At 46.2% G+C, this 21,181-nt stretch overlaps 1 protein-coding gene across 7 annotated transcripts in view; it reads right to left on the reverse strand.

Moving 5' to 3' along the window:
- The window catches only part of WNK1 (WNK lysine deficient protein kinase 1), a 182,090-nt gene that overhangs the window by 4,473 nt on the left and 156,436 nt on the right, over positions 1-21,181 (reverse strand). For all 7 annotated transcript variants that reach the window (XM_039546941.1, XM_039546930.1, XM_039546936.1 and 4 more), the window contains 2 exons: positions 16,206-16,408; positions 13,587-13,781 (listed from right to left, as the gene is read on the reverse strand). In XM_039546941.1, the coding sequence (XP_039402875.1) occupies positions 13,587-13,781; positions 16,206-16,408 (398 nt within the window). The remainder of the gene's footprint in view (positions 1-13,586; positions 13,782-16,205; positions 16,409-21,181) is intronic.

Here is a 21,181-nt window from a genome sequence, read left to right on the forward strand (position 1 = left end):
GGTGTGCGCGCCGCGCGTGCACGGCTCTTCAGAACATTTTTACCCTAGCAACTCCGGCGGGCCGGCTGGGCGCCCCCTGGAGTGGCGCCACTATGGCGCTGGATATATACCCCAGCCAGCCCGTCCGCTCCTCACTTCCTTCTTGCCGGCTACTCCGACAGTGGGGAAGGAGGGCGGGTCTGGAATGGATAGGAGCAACACATCTCGAAGAACAACAGTTACTACGGTGAGTAACCATCTTTTCTTCTTCGAGTGATTGCTCCTATGCATTCCATGTAGGTGATTCCCAAGCCTTACCTAGGCGGTGGGGTCAGAGTGAGACGTGGCAGAGTGCAAGACTGCGAAGCCGAAGGCTGCATCGTCTCTAGATTGCTGCACCAACGCGTAGTGGGAAGCGAAGGTGTGTACAGAAGACCAGGTGGCGGCTCTACAGATGTCCTGGATGGGGACATGGGCCAGGAAGGCGGCCGACGAGGATTGCGCTCTCGTTGAGTGAGCGGTGAGGTGGCATGGTGGCACGCGAGCAAGCTCGTAGCATGTCCGGATACATGCCGTCACCCAGGAGGAAATCCGCTGCGAAGAGACCGGCTCGCCTTTCATGCAATCAGCAACCGCTACAAACAGCTGGGGCGAACGCCGGAAGGGCTTCGTCCGCTCGATATAAAAAGCGAGGGCCCTGCGGACGTCCAGGGTGTGAAGCTGTTACTCACGAGGTGAGGCGTGCGGCTTCGGGAAGAAGACCGGAAGGAAGATCTCCTGATTGAGGTGAAAGGCCGACACCACCTTAGGGAGGAAGGCCGGGTGTGGTCGAAACTGCACCTTGTCTCCGTGGAAGACGGTGTATGGTGGACTAACCGTTAGGGCACGGAGCTCAGAAACTCGTCTTGCCGACGTAATTGCGACGAGGAAGGCCGTCTTCCAGGAGAGATAGAGTAAAGAGCACGTGGCCAGGGGCTCGAAGGGCGGTCCCATAAGGTTGGCCAGACCAGGGCTGTGGAGGTAAAGGAGCACTCCACTGTTCCAACTGGCCGTCACGGGTGATAAGAAGGAACTGAGGAGCGGACGGGCCGGCTGGGGTATATATCCAGCGCCATAGCGGCGCCACTCCAGGGGGCGCCCAGCCGGCCCGCCGGAGTTGCTAGGGTAAAAATGTTCCGAAGAGCCGTGCACGCGCGGCACGCACACCTACATGGAATGCATAGGAGCAATCACTCAAAGAAGAACATACAAACTAATCTATTCACACATTGACTAAGAATAAAGGAGTCCACATAATGCTGAATTTCATTTCTGCTGGAGAGTTCACTGAAGGTCACTCAAAGAGGCAAGGAGTTAGAGCCTCTTCTCATCCCTCCTCTGTCTTTGTGCATCCTCACCCACCTCAGGCCTCATTTGCAACTGCAGAATAGACAGCTGCATTCAATTTTAAGTTTTTGTATGACAGTCATTACTGTAGTCTCTAAGCACTTCACATATATAACGAAATAAGCCTCAACAACCCTGAGAGGTGAGGAAGTGTCCTCAGTTTACAGATGGGGAACTGCATCACACAGTTAACTGTTTTGCCCAATGTCACACTAGAGTTTGTGGCAAAGATGAGCAGAACCTAAATCTACTGAATCCCTGTCCAGTATGAAAAGAAGTTATTCATTGTAAACAGGAGTTTAGAGATGTGTAGTTCCCATCTCTATTCCACTGAGTATGTATGCGCACCAGGCACCTGTGACCAGAGAATTCTTGTAAGTAGTGTTTGTTGGCCTGCTCCTGCACCCCAACTCTCCTGCTGTTCCATGCCAAAAACAGGGGCAGGGGAGACTGACCATCTTTCCATTCTTTCTCTGATGCAAATCAGGTCATGGTCCAAAGCAGAGGGGAAGAAAGCGGGTCCTGGAATACAGATAGGAACCACACATGTCAAAGAACTCCAGATACAATAAATATCTTCCCTTTCCTTGTCAAGTGCTGGTCCTGATGTGTATTTCACAGTGGGTGATGGGCAAGCAGTACTCAGACAGGAGGACAGGATGCAGATGGTAAAGCTGCTTGCAGAACAGCTGTCCCAAAGGATGCATTAGCAAAAGAGTCTTGGACCACGGCATAAAGTCTCAAGAACGTGTGGTTGGAACTCCATGTAGACACCTTGTCTGTATTAAGCAGAAGCACCTCTTGAAGTGATGTTACTGAGGCTGCCAGTGCCCTTGTAGAGTGAGCCTTTACTGAGTGTGGAGGAGGCAGCTGTGCCAATTGATAAAGAGTATGATACAGCCAGAAATCAATTTAGAGATTCTCCGAGAGGATACAGCTTGTCCTAATACTCATTCTACTATGGCAGTGAACAGTCTGGATGACTTTCAATCTGTTTTGTTCTCTGCAGGTACAAAGCTCAGATTATGTCAAAAGAATGAAGTCTACTCACCTCATTAGAGGCATGGGGCTTTCGGAAAAAACAAAGGTAAGTGAATTGATAGTTTTGAAATTTCACGTAAACCAATCTTAGGAGTGAGTGTCGTCGTAGCAAGACTTTATCCTTATGGAATATTGTGTATACAGGATTGGCCGTTAAGGCCTCAAGTTCACTCACCCTTCTGGTCAAGGTGATGGCAATGAGGAAGGTGATCTTCATTGATAGGTGAGCCACAGAATGCGTAATGAGTGCTTTGAAGGAGGTTTAGTGAATGCCGAAAGCACTAAATTAAGTTCCCAGTGGGAGGATGGTTTCTTTACTGACAGAAAGGTTCTGATCAATCCCTTCAAGAACTGGGTTGTTATTGGCTGGATAAAGAGTCATCGTTTGCTGGTGAACCCACACACTAACTGCTGCTACATAAACCCATAGTAAATTAAGGGCAAAATCTTATCATCTTGAGGGTAAAATGATAATCCAAAACAGCGGGAATATCCACTGTCTGGTGGAGATGTATGGTTTTGCTGGCCCAGACAGAGAAACATTTCCACTTGGCTAGGTAACATTTTCTGGTGTTTTTTTCTGCTATTATTAAGAATGATTTTCACCACTTCAGAAAAGGAATGTTCTAGGCGTGACACCAATCCAAATACCAAGCCATGAGATGAAGAGCATCTGGGATGGGATGCCTTACCCTACCACTTTTCTGGGTCAAGAGATCCAGAAAAGTCCAAACGCTGTTAAGTGGAGAGGATGACATTTGAAGGCGGCTTGGAATCCCAAATTGTTCAGGCCATCTTGGGTGATGGAGAATGACTTGTGCCCCATCTAGTCAAATTTCCAATAGAACTCAAGGCAGTAGTGGGATGGAAGGGAAGGCATAGCTAAAGTGATCTGTTGACAGGAGGAGGAGTACATCACTTCTGGAGTACTGACCTTGGGTTCCTCTGAAGCAGTACATTTTGCACTTCCTGACAGGTTGGGGAGCCCACATGGTCAGGTTCCAAGTGGGGGCTCCCCACTGAGTAAGATACTGTTTACTACTGAATCATGTAACTCCCCCTTGTGATCAGTGGTAAAATGCCTGCTGACACTGTCTGCCAGTGAATTCTGGATGCCCAGGAGGTACATTGCCAATAGGGTGATGTGGCTCTGTATACACCAGTTCTATAAGTTGACCACTTGTATATACAGGGGCAAGGAACATACCCTCCCCATTTGTTCATATAGAAAATGGTAGTTATGTTGTCCGACCTTATGAGGATGTACTGGCATTGTATGAATAGTAGAAATGCTTTTAGCAAGCTTCCCATACTGATCTCAGTTCCAAAAGACTGATGTGCATTCTAACTTCTTGAAACGTCCAAGTGCCTTGTAATGTGCGATCACCCACGATCACCCACCCTGATAGGCTCACCAACCTATCAGGGAGGCATCTATTTATGGTTGGGTGTAGGTGATTAAAAGGGAACTCCCCCACACACATCCTCCACCATGCCAGAACGGGGCTCACCTCAGAAGAAACTGTTACTGTGGGATTCATGCTATGCTTGCTCGGTGTATATGCTGTTTGGAGCAAAGCTTTCAGGCAACAAAGCTGGAGTCAGGTGAGTAACATTATGCAAGTATATAACTCCATACAGCCCAGGAGAGTAAGGCATATCTGAGCTGATGTTCGAGATTTGCATGTAACCAAGTCTATGAGAGCACCCACGGTGCAAAATCTGTCAGTGGTGAAGTAGGCCCTTTCCTTGATTAAATCCAGTGTTGCGCCTCTAAATTCTATGGTCTGTGTCAGAGATAAGGTAGACACTTCCATGTTTACACAGATTCCCAGGGATGCTAGAAGCTGGAGCAGCAATGAAGTTGATGTTAACACTTCCAGGCAAGACCAACTTGTTAGAAACCAGTTATCCAAATACATGAGGACCGTGGAGCCATCTTGTCTACACTGAGATGCTATTATTGAGAAAACTTTTGTGAAGACTCTGGGAACAATTGTGAGCCCAAATTGGAGCACCCTATATTGACACCACAAACCTAAGGAATCATCTGTGAGAGGGGTGAAAGCCACACAAAGTAGTGTCTTTCATTTCAAAGGCTAAGGTGGACCAACTTCAGTTGGTGAGAGAAACAAGGTTTCAAGCTTACATAGAGCTATGTAAGCTCAAAAGCTTGGCTCTCTCAAAGTTGGTCTAATAAGACATACTTTCTCACCAACCTTGTCATTCTAATATCCTGGGACCAGCACAGCTAAAATAATACTGCATATATCAAGAGCTGAGAACCATGTTGAGGGATGGTATTATCAGTGTTAATGTAACCATGTGGAATTTTAGGTCAAGAATGGATCTCCAGCCTCCTTTCTTTTTGGGGACTAGTAAATACTTTGAACAGAACCCATTTCCTTGATGTTGAGGTAGGATGCTATATTTCTCATCAGGGAAAAACCCCTGTATTTTCTGACAGAATTCCCTATGAGAGTGGTCCTTGGAAAAGCACAGGGAAGGAAGTTTTGGGGGAGGTGGGCAAAGAAACTCAATGGTTAGAATGGGATGATATCCAGTACAGATATATGTCTGTTATTTCCCAGTTTGGGGAAAATTTCACTAGCCACCCTCCTGAAACAAATCTCAGAATCTGGTGGCATCAATATTGGTTCAGAGCTCTCTAGAATCATGTCAGAAATGTTGGTAGTCATGACTGGAGTGGAAGGCACCACGTATTTTGGTCTCTGCATTCTTCGTTGTTTGCAAGATGGCTCATAGGAGCGTTGATAAAAACGTTGGGGGTAAGGACCTTGATTTTTAAGGCTGTTTGATATTTTCTCTTTGGAACAGGTGTATAAATACCCAGGGAGCAAAGAGTTGCCCTAAAGCCTTTCCATAAGTGCAGAGACTCATACGGTCTTTTCATTAAAGAGATTAGTTTCACCAAATGAGGTGTTCAACTGTGCTCTAAACCTCCATCTTGAGCCCCAAAGAGTGTAACCATGATTCCTGCTGCATCACAATGGCAGCTGCCAGGGATCTCTACCATAATCAGCCACATCAATTACATCCCACAGAAAGATCCCGATCATCACTCTGCCATCAATAAGTGCTTGTAATGAGCCCTGTCTTCCTGAGGCAGTTTATCCTTAAAGTCTAGAAACTTATGAGCAGTTCAAGGAATATTATTTGGCAAGAAAAGTCTGATAATTTGATCCTAAACTGTAGACTGGTAGATGTAACAATCTTTCTCCCCATAACGTTGAGACATTTGCCTCCTTTCCTGCAGGGGTGGTCCTTGGTGCTGTTGTCTGGATCTTTCAGTGGCCTGGACTACCAAGGAGTTTACCCACCCTGCTCTGAACTAGAACTCTGTTGCCCTAGTCACGACAAAGTCTCTGCCCTCTTGTAGGTAGGGGCACAGCTTTAGCTGGTTCCAGAATGGCTCCATTGACCAGGAGAGCAACCCAACTGGAACCTGCAGTTTGGAGGATATCCAGGAGCTTATGATCAGTGTCCTGGACTTTCTCTAAAGAGAGCTGAAGCTCTTCCACCATTCTCCATATAAGCTCCTGGGACGGTCTATGATCATCCAGGAGAGACTGAGAGGCTGGAGCGACCACTTCATCAGGTAAGGATGATACCCATGTTGGAACTAGATTATCTTTCCTTTTTCCATGGACTCAAGGGTTCACACTGGCCCCTTGGAGAAGGGTGGTATGAGTCCCCATTGGAACTGAGATTCTGGGTAACATGTGTAAGAGTCCCAAGAACCCCAATAAGGGCAGTATGAGGGGTTGAAGCCAGGTTGTGGTGACCTCCAAGACACTGAGTACCACTGGTCTGAGGAAGAAGATCCTACCTGTATAGTCGAGGCTGATTCCAAGAAATTCTCAATCTCCTGTCTGGGCTGAATTTCCCTGGGTGGAGCAGAAGCTGCTTCCACCAGTATATCTGACCCTTCTCAAGATGAAAAGTTCAGATATAGATCCATCAGCAGTGCCAACAGATCCACAGAGAGAAATCCATGACTAGCGGACAGGACAGGACAGCCTTCTCCCAGAGTCCTAGATTCCCACAGGCACTAGTTTCTCTCTAGTGAGAATCAGTCCTGATAACAAGAGAGACTGTGGATCCAGGAGAATGAAGCTATCAGCAGTGGTATAAATCAATGATACTTTCAGAAATTGTAATCTGTTTTTCCATACCACTGAAGTGGTAGTTGATAGCAGTTCCTTATGGGGCTGTGCCAGTAATATTAGTGCATGAGTCTCTGACCTGACGGTAACCAACACTTCAATACTTTGGGTTTTGGTGCTTCAGTTTGGATGGTACTGCAGTCAGTGTTGAAGCTGGAACAGAGGCTGATACTGAAGGTATTCTTGCTCCCGAGTCATTTGACTATGCCTGTGTGGCTTACGAGGGCCTAAGTTCTTATGGCTTGGGCATGAAGGCTCGCCTGACTTGGATGGGGGTCATGGAGGGATCTCTCCTCTTCCAGGGTCGAAGAGAGTGCCCGAGAGAGTGCTCCTTACTCTCATGAGGAGGCCCAGTCAAAAGGTCCTTCCCTCTGCCCTTCTCTGCACCGGAGTCAGACAAAGAACTAGGAGACATGCTCCTTGTCAACTCTGGGAGGGTCTCCCCAGTGTTAGTCTGATTGTAGTCTCATTGCCTGCTTCATAATTTGTTTTTGAAGTCAGAGCTCTTGCCCCTGCTGTGTTAGGCTGGAGAAGGAGTGGCAGATACTGCACTTGGTGGAGGTAAGTGCCTCCTCAAGGCAGTAGAGGCAGCACTGGTGGTGGTGATCACTGACCAAAAAGAGCAGGGGCAAGAAACAGATTTTGAAGCCCAGAGGTCTGGGCATAAGCCAGTCCCATGCCAAGAAGCTTCCCCAGGGTGGGGATTCTAACACTACCTAACTATAACTCTCAAAAACACCGCAAAGAATAATGTAACTTTGAATATATTTACAGGATGAAGAGAAAAGAGAAACTCTGGACACTGTGGAGGATTCCAGCTCAGGCCTTGTGGCAGTAAAAATGAACCTGAGAGGCAGGCGGTCAATCTGCCATGTCTCTTATGCACTGGGCGCAGATCATGAAGGGAGCTGAAGCACAGGTGCAGACCAATGGACACTACTTGCAAGAACTCTCCAGTCTCAGGCGCATGGTGCGCATGTGCACCCCCAGTGGAATGCACATAGGGTCCAGCACTCAAAGAACCACCATTCTTCCTCAAAATACAGGGAAGATGCTCACCAGTGCTGAATCAGCAAACCTTGGACACCTGCCTCTCAACCAGAATTAAGAGGCTTGCAAAACAATTATTGCTGGCTTGCTACTAAGGTTACAACAGGCACAGCATCTGGGATAACCCAGGTGTGCTGAACAGATATGTCTGACAAAAAAATAATCAAACACCTCAGCACTGAAATCACTCTCTCACTACTGAACAAGGCTAGAAGCCAAAACCACTACCTGAAATGAATGAAGCAGCTCTCTGTTACTCACTTCCCTAGACATCTCTCTTCAGGACCCTCATACCTGAGAAACAACATCAGCCTCTCCAAATCTCAGCTGGAATGGCTTGTTATGATATTGAAGAAGAAAGGCAACATACTCATTACCTGTAGCAACTGAGCAATGTGCTACTAGAGTGAGTAATGCTATCCCCGTTCCCAGCACTGTCTAGAAAACATGAAATCCTCTCCCTACCTATAGTACCTAATAATAGGTGTGTAATCTTTAGGAGCAAGGAGCCCCATGCAGCAATACAGATGAAGGGGGAAGAGAACAGAGGGCCTCTCTGAGGAACGTGGTGGGAGTTCAAAAGGAACAGAGTAACAGGAACATACTGTGTAGTGTGCTAAGGAAACTGTGATGGAACAATGAAAATCTCAAGCATGTGTAATGTGAAAGGGCCTGGAACAATTATCTGACAAGGCAGCAAAGCAAGTGAAAGGGTGAAGTTGGAACCCACATAAACAGGCATGAGTGACTAAGCAAAAGGTACTTCAGAGGAGGTACCAAAACAGACAGCAAGATAATCACATTCCATAGTCAAGAGTTCATGCAGAAACCAACACCTCTCAACCCCTTCCTGATGGCCAGTCATCTGCACTCCGCTGCTTGATACATTTATATATTGTATAACCAGTTACATTTTGGTCAGGAATTACAGCTCATACCCCAGTGTCTCCAACCTAATCCACAGACACGGGGTTGGGAGAGACAGGCACATTTAGTCAAGGGACACCAGAGTGTATTTGCCTGTAAATGTGCAATGGGATTTACAAACATTTTGAAATGTTTGCTTTGAGTAGCTTCTGTTGTCTACAAAGTGATTTTGTTAACTAATGAGCACTTGTCTCGGCCTCATAGCAGGGACAGAGTGGGATTGGCCTGTGCTGTAAAACATGAGCTAATAATAATACAAGGCTCATTTCTTAACAGCATTTTATTAAACATTCTCAGGGAGTTTAAATCTCAGAAGTTGGTTATTCTGCTCTAATCCAAACCTAAAGCCATCCAGAAGAGTCTGAAAGGGGAGTGCTTAGATTCATGGCATTCAATGGAAACAACCCCCTCTAGTCCTGCTCAGCCACAGCAAACGTCCCAGTTTCTTGCCTGGTGACATAATGAAGGATTTGAAATGAAAACAGACTTCTCCCCTCAGCCCGTTACTCCATCATGCTTTCATTCTCTGCCCCCTTTTATTTCCTCCCTTGGAAACCAGCCTGAGCACCCACCCTCAAAGACAACCTTAGATAATACCAGCACACTTAGATTAGGCATATCTAAACTGTTCCTGTTTTGGGGGCACAGGTTGAAGCCGTTTAATGGCTTGTCCTTACCCTTTAAGATCTTGAAGGAGTCTCTGCAATGGAATCAGGAGACAATAGTAGGCAAACCCCTTCAGCATAGTCATTACAAGCAAATCCTGCTGCACAAAGGGGTAATTTTAGCACATCAGCACTGCTGTGTGCAACTGATCCTGCTTCACAATTCACTGTCATTACCAATCAGCAAGGAGTTCCACGGCTAAGCTGAGGGTCAGCAAGCCTCTACAGTACTGAACAGCAGTTCATTTCCCACTGCAAAAATGAATAGGCAGCCAGAACCTATTAACATGTTAACAAAGGAACACATGTTAGAGGGGATAATCGAGACAGAGACAGATGCTGTGCTGGAGACAGATTCACAGAGGTTAGGCTTCACTGATCAGAGGGAAACTCATGAACAGGGACCAGAAATAACAGAAATAAGATAATTACTACAGAGCTGGTTGCAAGGACAGACTTTTTTCACCATCTTCCCTGAAGCACAAAGAAAGAGTAATTTGTTAAAATAAGAGAAACAGTGAGAAGTGTTTAATATCAGCAAACAGCACATAAAGCCCAATGAGAAAGACGACGGTACAGCTGGACACTGCCACTGGCTGCAGTTACATTGAGAGCCCAGTGAATGCTCTATGGAAATACCCAGACCACAAGACAGTGTTTCATCATTTGTGCTCTCGCACAAAATGAGACTAATATGTTTATTCTGAAATCTAGTGGTATCTTAAGAATGTTAGGGATGTGCTGGTACTTATTGATCACTGGCTGTTTACCACAAGAGCAACAGCAAAAAATCTCCCACCTCTATTGGAAAGGGGAAGTGTCCCTCATGGCTTTCATTTGTCTGAGAATTTGTGGGGGTACTCAGAGGATCCAAGCGTGGATCATGTACTCTCACCATCTGTCACTACATCCCCCTTCCATATTTTCTGAAATGTTAGTGCAACAGTTACGGATAACCCTACTGGGCCTGTACCAATCAGCTCCTCCAGCTGCACAGTTAAAAGCATGTTATTGATCAATGCACTGTTTCCTCTTCATTGCTGTTCCTAACTAGGTGTCTTTCCCCCACCCTCCAGAAGTGGCTGAGACAGTATATCAGATTCTAGGAAGCAAGCAACCTGTAAACAAACTGAGCATTCAAGCCAAGCTGCGCTATCAGAAGCATTACCCATTTTTACAGGACAGCTACAATAATAAACCTTTTAGAAGGTCCATCCACCAATGTCAAATTTCAGGAGTGAAAACAATCCATGCCACCACAGCATGCTACCTGCTTCTCAGGAGATGCTTTATAGTTTGCCTCAAGAGGACTGACAGCTGGACTGAGGTTGTGACAAGCTAACAGTACACTACCATTTAAGAAAGCAGTAACGATAAGTACATCCAGCTCACAATGCTAATCTCAGAGGCTGGGAGTGAAGGAGTGACAGCCTTACTGTTCTTTATATTACCCTCCCAATAAAGGCATAGGGAAAATAAATATACGCTTTCCCAGATTTTCTAAGAATTTAACTTCTTCCAGGAAAAGAAACTATAAAGCTTGGCAATCCAAATGGACATTCTTTGCACATCCCTTCCATACCCTTCATCTACCTGCTCAAAGCTTTTAAAGCTGTATTGTTTGGAGGCCAAGCAGCAGGGAGAGGTGAAAAGTTACACGAGCAATTATGCACTAATGGTGCATTTAGTCCCAATATTGGGAATTTATTTATGGCAGGGTTTAAAGTATTGCTGAAAAACTCAACAATTAAGGACGCTTCTCACCCTCCTCTCAACATAAAGAGGATAATTGTCAGTTCCATTGCAGCTGTCTCTGTAGAAGGCTTGCTCTGTAACTGTTGCTTTGTTCATTGGAGTTCATCTCTAGCCCAGCTGAGCTGCTGCATGCTGTAGGAGGACAAATGCTACAAGTCTGTGGAATGTGTGTGAAATGTGGCAAATGAAGGCCATTTCACAGGGCTGCCAGCTCTCACATACCCAGTCATTTGCGGAGGGTGGGGAGGGAAAGAGAGGAGTGTCACAGCATTCAAAGGTCCTGCCTACATTGGAAGCATAGTGGGATTTTGTATCACTCCCAGGAAAAAAAGCATAATTTTTGCAGCCTTAGCCCATGCATTTAAACACTTCAAATAACCACATCAGAAGTTTGAGGCTCATAGGTCAAAACCCCCATCCTATTACCTCCCCGCCCCCTCCGCTTTTAAACTTGAACTAGTTTGCTAGGACAGCTGGAATAGCCTTAAATAAGAAGGATGTGGAGTATTTTTTGTGGGCTGGGAAGAAAGGGGTGTTTTGAGGAGTTTCTCTCACCACAACCCTCTACCTATGGCATGTTTAGTCTGCCTCCAGTCCTCAATACGAAGAGCCCTTTCTGAACATAGGTCTCTTGGCTACTAATATGGAACATGATCATTTGGCCTGAGTGTTCCTTTGCACACATGGCTAATACCTTTAACCAGTGCAAGTTTTAGTCACTGGTTACTCAGTGATTATGAGAAGTGTAAATGCTGATTACCTCAGCATTTACACTGAGCACTTCTGGGAACAGCATGCAAAGATTTACCCACCCTATAGGGAGATGTGTTGGAGGAAGAAACCATACAAAATTTATTTCACATTTTCATTAAGGCAGCTACTTTTTCCTATTAGGGAAGACAGTACACACCATACACCCCCATTGCTGTAATTTGGAATGGGCAGCCCTCTCTCTGCCACCCTCAGTGCTACTGAGGAGAACCAGATTTTTCCCCAGAAGTCTCCTTGGTGTCAACAAGTACAGTTTGTAACAATCATAAGTGAAACCATAAGGCAAGGCCCATATATTCATATATCTTGTGACCTCCTCCCCCCGGTCTCTGCTAATTCCTTGAAGAACATTATTTCCCACAGACAAGTTTTCCTAAAAGTTTATCTAAGTTATTTGGCCCTTGTTAAGGTCTATATTGAACAAGACACTTAACATGAGAACCCAAACTTCTAAGGTGTATTAAGAGCTGTTAAGCAGAGCCATGAAGTGGAGGGAATACAAGTACGCAGAAGAGAATGGGCTGCCTGAGACATCAGATCCAAGCAGCAGAAAAAAAAAAATGAAGACAAGGAAGGAGTAAAGGTGTTACACACAAAGAGCCAAGCAGGGCGTACTCAGAAATCGGGTCCTCCTGCCACCAGGCTTGAACGTCACCCGCTCAGATGCACAGTTAAACTTCGCACAGCCTGTGATAAAACAAAAGAGGGAAGAACAGAGAAAGGAGAGGAGAAGAGACAGAACACAACTACAAGATGTTAGCAACTTGAGGTTGGATGGGTGAAATGCAGTAACATGGCACACAAGAACAAGCCTCAAGAGATGGAGTAGGGGATATGTACACAGTACAAGGAATCTTCCTCCACTCATAGGTCGAGTTTGTTTTTTGCTAAAAGAGTGCTACCTTCCAATACCTAATCCATTAGGAATAAGGCTGCACTCCACAGCTGAGTCCAACTCCTGGCAAAGGCATTCTCTCAATTACATAAGACACTGCACAACTTCAGGACACAGGAAGTTACACATTAGTAGCCCCAATATTTCTGAAACAGGTTAGTGGAGAAAGGGAAGAGAATCCTCAGAAGGAAAAGTTTCTGAAGGAGCAGCTTTCCATCTTCCATTCTTTTACTTGTTGATCCTTTTTTCCTATCGATGTCTACATTTTACTCCACACACTAATTCAAACAAAACCACCACCAGCTTGTTGAGATTGCTGCATTCAACTAGTCTCATGGGAACATTTGCAATGGGTAAAATAGCGTATATGGAAAAATGGAACAATTGTGAATCATAGAAATGAATAAAGCAATACACAAATAGACCAACAATCTTTAATGAGTGGAAGAAAGGAGGCCCCCAAATATCAAGCAGAGCCTTCCAGAGACTAGTTAAAGCTCTAATACCTTATCAGAAGGATAAATGCCCAATCTGGGTGCTATAAGGAAAAGAGAGCTATTAACTACCCCCATTCCACTGTATGCTCATATTTTACATCTCTATCTCCAGAATTTTTTAGCCAATAGAACTGCAGAGTTAGTAGCATTTTCTGAAGATTTTTTTCACCCTCTTCAGGTTTTTCTAACTTTTCAGTGCTGTCATTAGAGCAGAAGGGGCAGTATGTTACCCCCTCATTACCTCACCTCTGATTTTGCCAACCTGCAAACTTAGAAATCTAACTGCAAATAGTGGGCTAGGCCTCACAAAGAGACAGACTAACACCCTGATCAGTCTCTAAACACAGGCCATATCCTGAAGCCAATCTACTGTATTTTGAGGCTGAAAACTCCCTGGTATAAGAGTTAGCATTAATTCCATAGAAGTTCTTACCTTGGCCTGGTGCAGAAAGGCTTGGTACCGAAACAGCACCATCACTGGTGAAGGCAGAGTAGAGGTTCTCACTAGAAGGAGATGGTTTAAGGGGCTGTAACAGATGGTTCTGCCCAATCTCTGGGACATTTCCAGGAGGATGAAGAGTCTGCTGGTGGGGCAAGACTGAGGGGGCACTCTGAGAAGACAAGTTGCCTATAAAAAGAAATAAGAATCAGGACACAGGACAATATAGACATTCAGCTTCCCCACCTCACCTCAGAGGCTTTTCCACTGTTCCCATTGGACAGAAGGAAGTGTATCTAGAGCTGATGAATGCTTGGTAGATTTAGCAGGAAAAATCTGCAGTGAATAAATTAGAACTAAAATCTATCACTGGGAGGGACTTGTAGGAGTGATAAGGGAGAAATGCTGAGAATGTAAGATTAGCAGGAAAATCCAAGGGAAGGGCCTTCACCCTTTTGCCAGGATTCTTATATCTAGATTATCATGCCTTATCAAAGGATACAGAGGGGACTTTGCTGTTGCTGAGAAAGGAGCCAGGAGTAGAATTTGGAATAACTGGTTTTTAGAAAGGCTTCTAATTACAGCCCTGTTCTGCCTCCGTGTGTCAAGATAGCTCCTCCATTGCATGCAAGAGCAGAATTAAGCTGTGCAGGTGATGGAGCATGGGGAGAAAAGGTGTCATTACTTTGACAGATGCCAGTCTATTACTGAGAATCTTGTTTTGAAAGCAAAATACTGCTTTATCGTAGTTTTAGCTCATTTATTGGTATAGAGAGTCATCTTCTGTTCTGTGAGCCCTTTAGGTCAGAATACACTGCTCACGTAACAGTCCCCAGAGAAGATATAACAGCAGGGATTTTTGCATCTCATTCTCAGAATAGTGAAATATTTAAACAAGTCTTTGGGAGTATCATCTATAAATCTGATCTTTTAAAAAGAAGTTTGGTGTTGTTGTCATGTGAGAAGCTGACAGCACTGGAGGTAGAAAATCCCACTTACCACAAAAGAGATACAGACAGTGCAAGCTTTCCCAAAATACCCTGCCAATGCACTACCACCTTGACCTGGAGGCACCTCTTCTGTCAGTAAAATGGACAATGGATACTGAACTTCCATTCAATCCTTGGTCTTTGCACTGAGACTACTAACAGGCAGGCCAATTAATGCTAAAATTGCTAGGCAGACCACCCCATTTCACAAAGACCACTGATGCAGTTTGTGGAAGGAAAATTCACTTGTTGAAGATATGTGCTCTGCTGTGTCCTGTGGACTCTGAACCCTGAGCACAGCAGCCACTTCAACAAATATTTCCATTCACAATGCTGGCCTTCCCATATCCATGTGCTCAATGGCATTCACAGGGTTTTAGAGGGATTTTCACATGTGCTGGGGAAGGAACTTTGATTTTCATGGACCTAATTTTCTGACTACTGTTGCTAGTTAGGAAAACTGTTGTGTGTTTTAATAAGAATGGCTCCCTCAAAATCCATCTTTCCTCATTTAATCCTGTAATTACATGAGATGCTTAATTTGTGACATTGCAGTCACTTCCACAGCAGACTGACGTCAAAAAATGAGATTATAACTTCATTAAGACAACGAGATGCTGTGCTATTAAGCACCTATTAAAGAAAAGAAAGACATCTGCAATAGCAGTCAAAGGAACAGAAATACCACCAAGTACAGTTTTCTACTGCAAAGTTAGCTCCACTGTGGAAGTCCATCTTTCAATGTGACGAGAACAACCAGGAATTAAACGGGTGGGATCAAGAGGCCCTACTAAAAATAAGTTTGTCTGACTTTTTCCCTGTGTTTTAGAATTCATCCTGGAATCCCCAACTCTTGCCACCAGAAGCACTATGACTAGTGCTAGTAGAAACCGGCAGCATTATCTCCTGCAAATGGAAACAAACTTGTTTGTCTGAGTGGCTGGCTAAACAAGAAGTAGAACTGAGTGGACTTGTAGGTTCTAATGTTTTATATTGTTTTATTTTTTAATGCAGTTTTTTTATACATATTCTACGCTTGTAAGTATAACTTTCATGATACAGAGACTGCACTATAGTATTTGTATTAGGTGAACTGAAAAATACTTTTTTTTTTTTTACACTGCAAATATTTGTAATCATAAATATAAAGTGAGCACTGTACACTTTGTATTTGTGTAGTAATTGAAATCAATTGGAAAATGTAGAAAATATCCCAAACTATTTAAATAAATGGTATTCTATTATTAACAGTGTGATTAATCGAGATTAATTTTTTTAATCGCCTGACAGCCCTACTAAAAAAACAAAGTGGCCAGCAAGTCTACAAAACACCATTAGAAAGGCCTTTTTTGTATAACCCTTTCTCCAAGGCCAGACTAAGAGGAACCTAGCAAACTTGTATGCTGTGCAAAAACAGTGAGATGTACAAACCCAGATGAGACTCTCAGTGAGATAGATTCCTCTGAGACAGAGGCAAGAGATCACCTCAACCAACCACCCCTCAATCTGTGGGTTGAGGGGGTCCCATGGTCTATTGTAAAAAGAGTTGAGACAGAATCAAAAGGTGCTAATAAACAATTTACCCTGCGTGTCACATTGGTACTGAAACCTGAGGGTGCCTTACCTAGCAGCTGAGGGCTCTTATTACCCTGGGAGTTGCTGCGGCTGGATTTGCTGCCTTTTCCTTTAGTAGGTCTCCTCCTCCTCCCTGAGAGAGGAGCAGCTGGGGGGATGATTACGGCAGGGGGGACCTTTCCCAGTTTGGTGTACAGCAATTCAATCTCCTGCTTCTGGCGATTGTGCAGCTCCTGGATCTCTTTATAGTGCCTAAAGAGTTAAGAGTATCAATAAGAACTTAGCAGTCCTGTCCCACCCCACTGAACGGCTTTCCGAGGATGGAAAATCTTGGCCACAATTAGCAAGCTGGATGCAACACACACAAAAATCATTGCTCCATTCCCCTTATAGAAATTGTAACTTTCCTAAGACACGAGTGCTTTGAAATTTCCACTAGGCTTGGTATTGTCTCAGATTCTTCTGATGTTTTATATGTACAAGATCTAAAACTACCAGCTATCCTTAAAAATATGCAAATATGCACACACACACGTATGTGGGTGGGTGGGTGTTCTTCACAGGCACTTATGCATGAAGTCTAGCCTATCAAAGGCCTGGTCTACACTACGGGGGTGGGTGGGGGGGGTGTCGAACTAAGGTACGCGACTTCAGCTACGCGAATAGCGTAGCTGAAGTCGAACTACCTTAGTTCGACTGACTTACCCGTCCAGACGCAGCGGGTCGAACTCCGCGGCTCCAAGGTCGACTCCGCCACCGCCGTTTGCGGTGGTGGAGTTCCGGAGTCGACCGGAGCGCGTGGGGAGTTCGAACTATCGCGTCTTGATTAGACGCGATAGTTCGAACTCCGAGAAGTCAAACTCACCGCGTCGACCCGTGCGGTAAGTGTGGACTTACCCTTAGAAAATAACACAAGAACTCAGGCAGTTCAGTTTTCTCTGACATCTTTGTCCCTATCCCTATGGGCTCAGGATAACATTTTCAAGTGCCCTTAGGTGGTTTAGGAACCTAAGTTCCATTTTCAAAGAGACACTGGCACCTGACTAGGTCAACTTGTGACACACATTCAACACGAGATATCCGTTAAAACTGAGCATAAAAAGTATGCGTGTGTATTTATAGAAAAAAAAACAGTTACCTCGTAACTGTTATTCTTCCGACATGTGTTGCTCATGTCCATTCCAATTAGGTGTGTGCACACCGCGTGCAGTAGTCGGAAAGTTTTTCCCCTAGCAGCGCCCGTCGGGTTGGCTGTGGAGCCTCCTGGAGTGGCGCCTTTATGGCGCTCAATATATGACCCTGCACCACCTCAGTTCCTTCTTGCTGGTTACTCCGACAGAGGGGAGGATGGGTGAGTTTTGAATGGATAGGAGCAACACATCTTGAAGAACAACGGTTACAAGAAGGTAACCTTTTTTTCTTCAAGTGATTGCTCATACCGATTCCCAAGCCTTATCTAGGCAGTGGGGTCAGAGTTATGGAATCACTGATTAGAGCACCGCTCTGCTGAAAGCTGCATCATCTCTGACATGCCAGATGATGGTGTAGTGAGAGGTGATCTATGTACTGAGGACCAAGTTGCTACCCCACAGATTTCTTGTATCTGGATCAGAGCCAGGAAGGTAGCTTATGAAACCTGAGCCCTCGTGGAGTGTGCAGTAAGAGCCGGGGCTGGTAATTTGGCCAGCTCGTAGCACGTGCAGATGCATGACGTGATCCAGGAAGATATTCTTGGGAGATGAGACCGGCAGTCCTTTCATCCAGTCTGCCAGTGCTATGAACAACTGGTTCGACTCCCTGCGCTTGATATAGAAGACTAGTGCTTGCCGAACATCCAGGGAGTGCAGTCTCTGTTCATGGCTACTGGAATGAGGCTTAGGATAAAAAGCAGGCAGGAAAATGTTCTGACTAGTGTGGAAGTGTGACACAACCGTAGGAAAAAAGGCCAGGTGAGGTCTGAGTTGCATCTTATCCCTGTGGAAAACCATATAAGGTGGGTCTGAGGTAAGGGCCTTTAACTCAGACACCCTCCTTACTGATGTAATGGTGACCAGAAAGGCAACCTTCCACGACGGACAAAGAAAGGAGCAAGTCGCCAGCAGTTCAAATGGGGACCCCATGAGCCTGGAGAGGACCAGGTTAAGGTCCCACATGGGGACAGGCTGTCTGTTCTAGGGATGTAGCTGTTCCAGACCCTTGAGGAACTGACTAACCATAGAGTTGGCAAAAATGGAGCATCCAGATGCTCCTGGGTGGAAAGCCAAAATAGCAGCAAGGTGTACCTTTATGGAGGACACTGCCAAGCCTTGCGGTTTCAGGCACAGAAGGTACTCTAAGATAAGAGGTGCCTGAAAAGGGAATGTACGATGCTAGTCACACCAACAAGTAAATCTTTCCCACTCTGCCAGATATGTGGCTCTAAGTGAGGGCTTCCTGCTGCCAAGTAGGACCTCCCTTAGCTATTTTGAGCACAGAAACTCCATGGGGTTCCTCCATGAAGCTTCCAAGCCATGAGATGGAGGGGTTGGGATGATGAAGACTACCATGGACCTGAATGATCAGGTCAGACAGAAGAAGCAACATAGTCGGGGTATCCCCTGACAGTTCCAGGAGTGTGGTGTACCAATGTTGTCGAGGCCATGCTGGTGCTGCCAGAATTATCTCTGCCCTGTCCCTGCGGACCTTTGCGTAGGACCTTGTGCACGAGAGGGAATGGGGGGAAAAGGTGTAGAGCAGGTGGCCTCCCAGGGTAGCAGGAATGTGTCCGTGATTGAGCCTGGGCTGTGTTTCTGGAAGGAGCAGAACCATTGGGCACTTTCTGTTGCTCCAGGTGTCAAACAGATCGACCTGATGACATCCCCACCTTTGGAAGATGGCGCGTATGACATCCGGGCAGATGGACCACTCATGATTGCAGAAGTGGTCCACCAGCACATTCTGAACTCCTGTGAATGTGAATGGTGTGGGCTATGCAAAACTCCCACAGCCAGAGGGCTTCCCGATGTAGGGGAGAGGAATAGGGTCCACCCTGCTTGTTGATGTAAAACAAGACAGTGGTGTTGTCAGAGCTACTACACACTGACCTTGTAGTCAGGCCTGAAAGGTCTGGCATGCTAGTCGCACTGCCCTCAGCTCCTTGATGTTGATATGGAGGGCAAGCTAGTCCTATGACCAAAGGCCCTGTGTTTGGAGGGCTCCCAAATGCGCTCCCCATCCCAGAGCTGACATGTCCATTACTAAGGACAAGGAGGGCTGTTGAAAGGGACTCCTTCGCACACTGTCCGAGGGTGGAGCCACCATCGAAGGGACCTGGCACCTGCCCCGGCACCACAACCACTGAATTCAGGCTGTTGCCTACCGGGTGATAGGCTGAAGTGAGCCACGCCTGTAGAGGCCTGAGCCTCAGTTTAGCATGCTGGGTCATACAAGTGCAGGCTGCCATGTGGCCGAGGAGACTCAGGCATCCCCTTGCTACAGTGGTAAGGTATTGCCTGACGCCTTGAATGATGTCTGTCATGGCTTGGACTCTGGCAAAAGTGCTCTTGCCTGAACTGAGTCGAATACCACCAGATGAATTCTATTCTTGGGGTCAGTGACAAGGTTGACTTGTTCAAGTTGAGGAGGAGACCCAGTCTCTCGAATGTGGATCTGACCAATCAGACTTGAGAGTCCACCTGCCCCCGGTACAGCCCCTGAGCAGCCAGTCGTTAAGGTAGGGGTATACCTGCACCTGCCTCCAATGGAGCAATGCAGCCACGACCAACATGCACTCGGTGAACACTCTGGAGGCTGTTGAGATGCCAAATGGAAGGACCGTAAATTGTAGGAACCGTCTGGGTGCAGGTGAAATAGCTAGACGCGTGCTTCCATATTTCATGCCGAGGGTGGCATATCAGTCTCCCAGATCCAGAGACGGGCTAATTGTGCCCAGGAAGACCATGTGGAACTTCAACTTTACCATGAACTTGAGTCCTCACAGACTTAGAATGGGTCTCTCACACACACACACACACCCCCGCCCGGTTTTGGAGATTAGGAAGTATCGGGAATAGAATCCCTTGCCCCATAGTTCCTGAGGAACCAACTCCACTGCTCCCATGGCGAGGAGCACCCACACCTCCTGGATAAGGAGTTGCTTGTGAAAAGGGTCCCTGAAGAGGGATAGGGAAGGGGGTGGGAGGGAGGGTAGGAGCAGAATTGGAGAGAATATCTCGCTTCTATGGTGCAGAGAACCCAGCAGTCCAAAGTTATTTGGGCGCAAGCACAGTAGAAGTGGGACAGATGATATCAAGACAGAGAGAAGGATCCAGAATTGCGGCTGGTGCGCTGTCCTCAGGTTCACCTTCAGAAGGCCTGCTCTGAACCAGACGATGGTTTAGTCAGGCCCTGGCCCTGGCACTGGCCCTGCCCGGGCAGGGGGTGGGAAGGCTGGTGTCTGCCATTCTTGTCCCCCTTTCTATAGAGGTCCTGCCTCGGCCGAGGAGGATAGTAGCGCTGCTGCTGAGGCTTGAAATGTTTACATTAGGTTGCCAGGGTATATATACACCCAAGGATTTCATGGTAGCCCTGGAGTCCTTTAGGCTATGCAGCCTAGAATCATAGAATATCAGGGTTGGAAGGGACCTCAGGAGGTCATCTAGTCCAACCCCCTGCTCAAAGCAGGACCAATCCCCAGACAGATTTTTTCCCCTGATCCCTAAATGGCCCCCTCAACGACTGAACTCTCACCCTGGGTTTAGCAGGCAAATGCTCAAACCACTGAACTACCCCTCCCCCTCTAGAATCAGTCTGCTCTGCAAACAGACCTGCCCCATCAAAAGGCAGGTCCTACATGGTCTGTTGAACCTTAGGCAGGAGTCCCGAGGCCTGCAGCCATGAGCTACGCCTCATGGCAATACCGGAGGACAAGGTGCATGCCACTGAGTCTGCAGCATCCAGTGAGGCTTGTAAAGAGCTCCGTGCCACCGCCTTGCCCTCCTCCACTATCACTCCAAACTCCTCCCTGGACTCTGTTGGCACCAGCTC

Source organism: Mauremys reevesii, linkage group 1, assembly GCF_016161935.1.
Source record: "Mauremys reevesii isolate NIE-2019 linkage group 1, ASM1616193v1, whole genome shotgun sequence".
NCBI classification, from domain to species: Eukaryota; Metazoa; Chordata; order Testudines; family Geoemydidae; genus Mauremys; species Mauremys reevesii.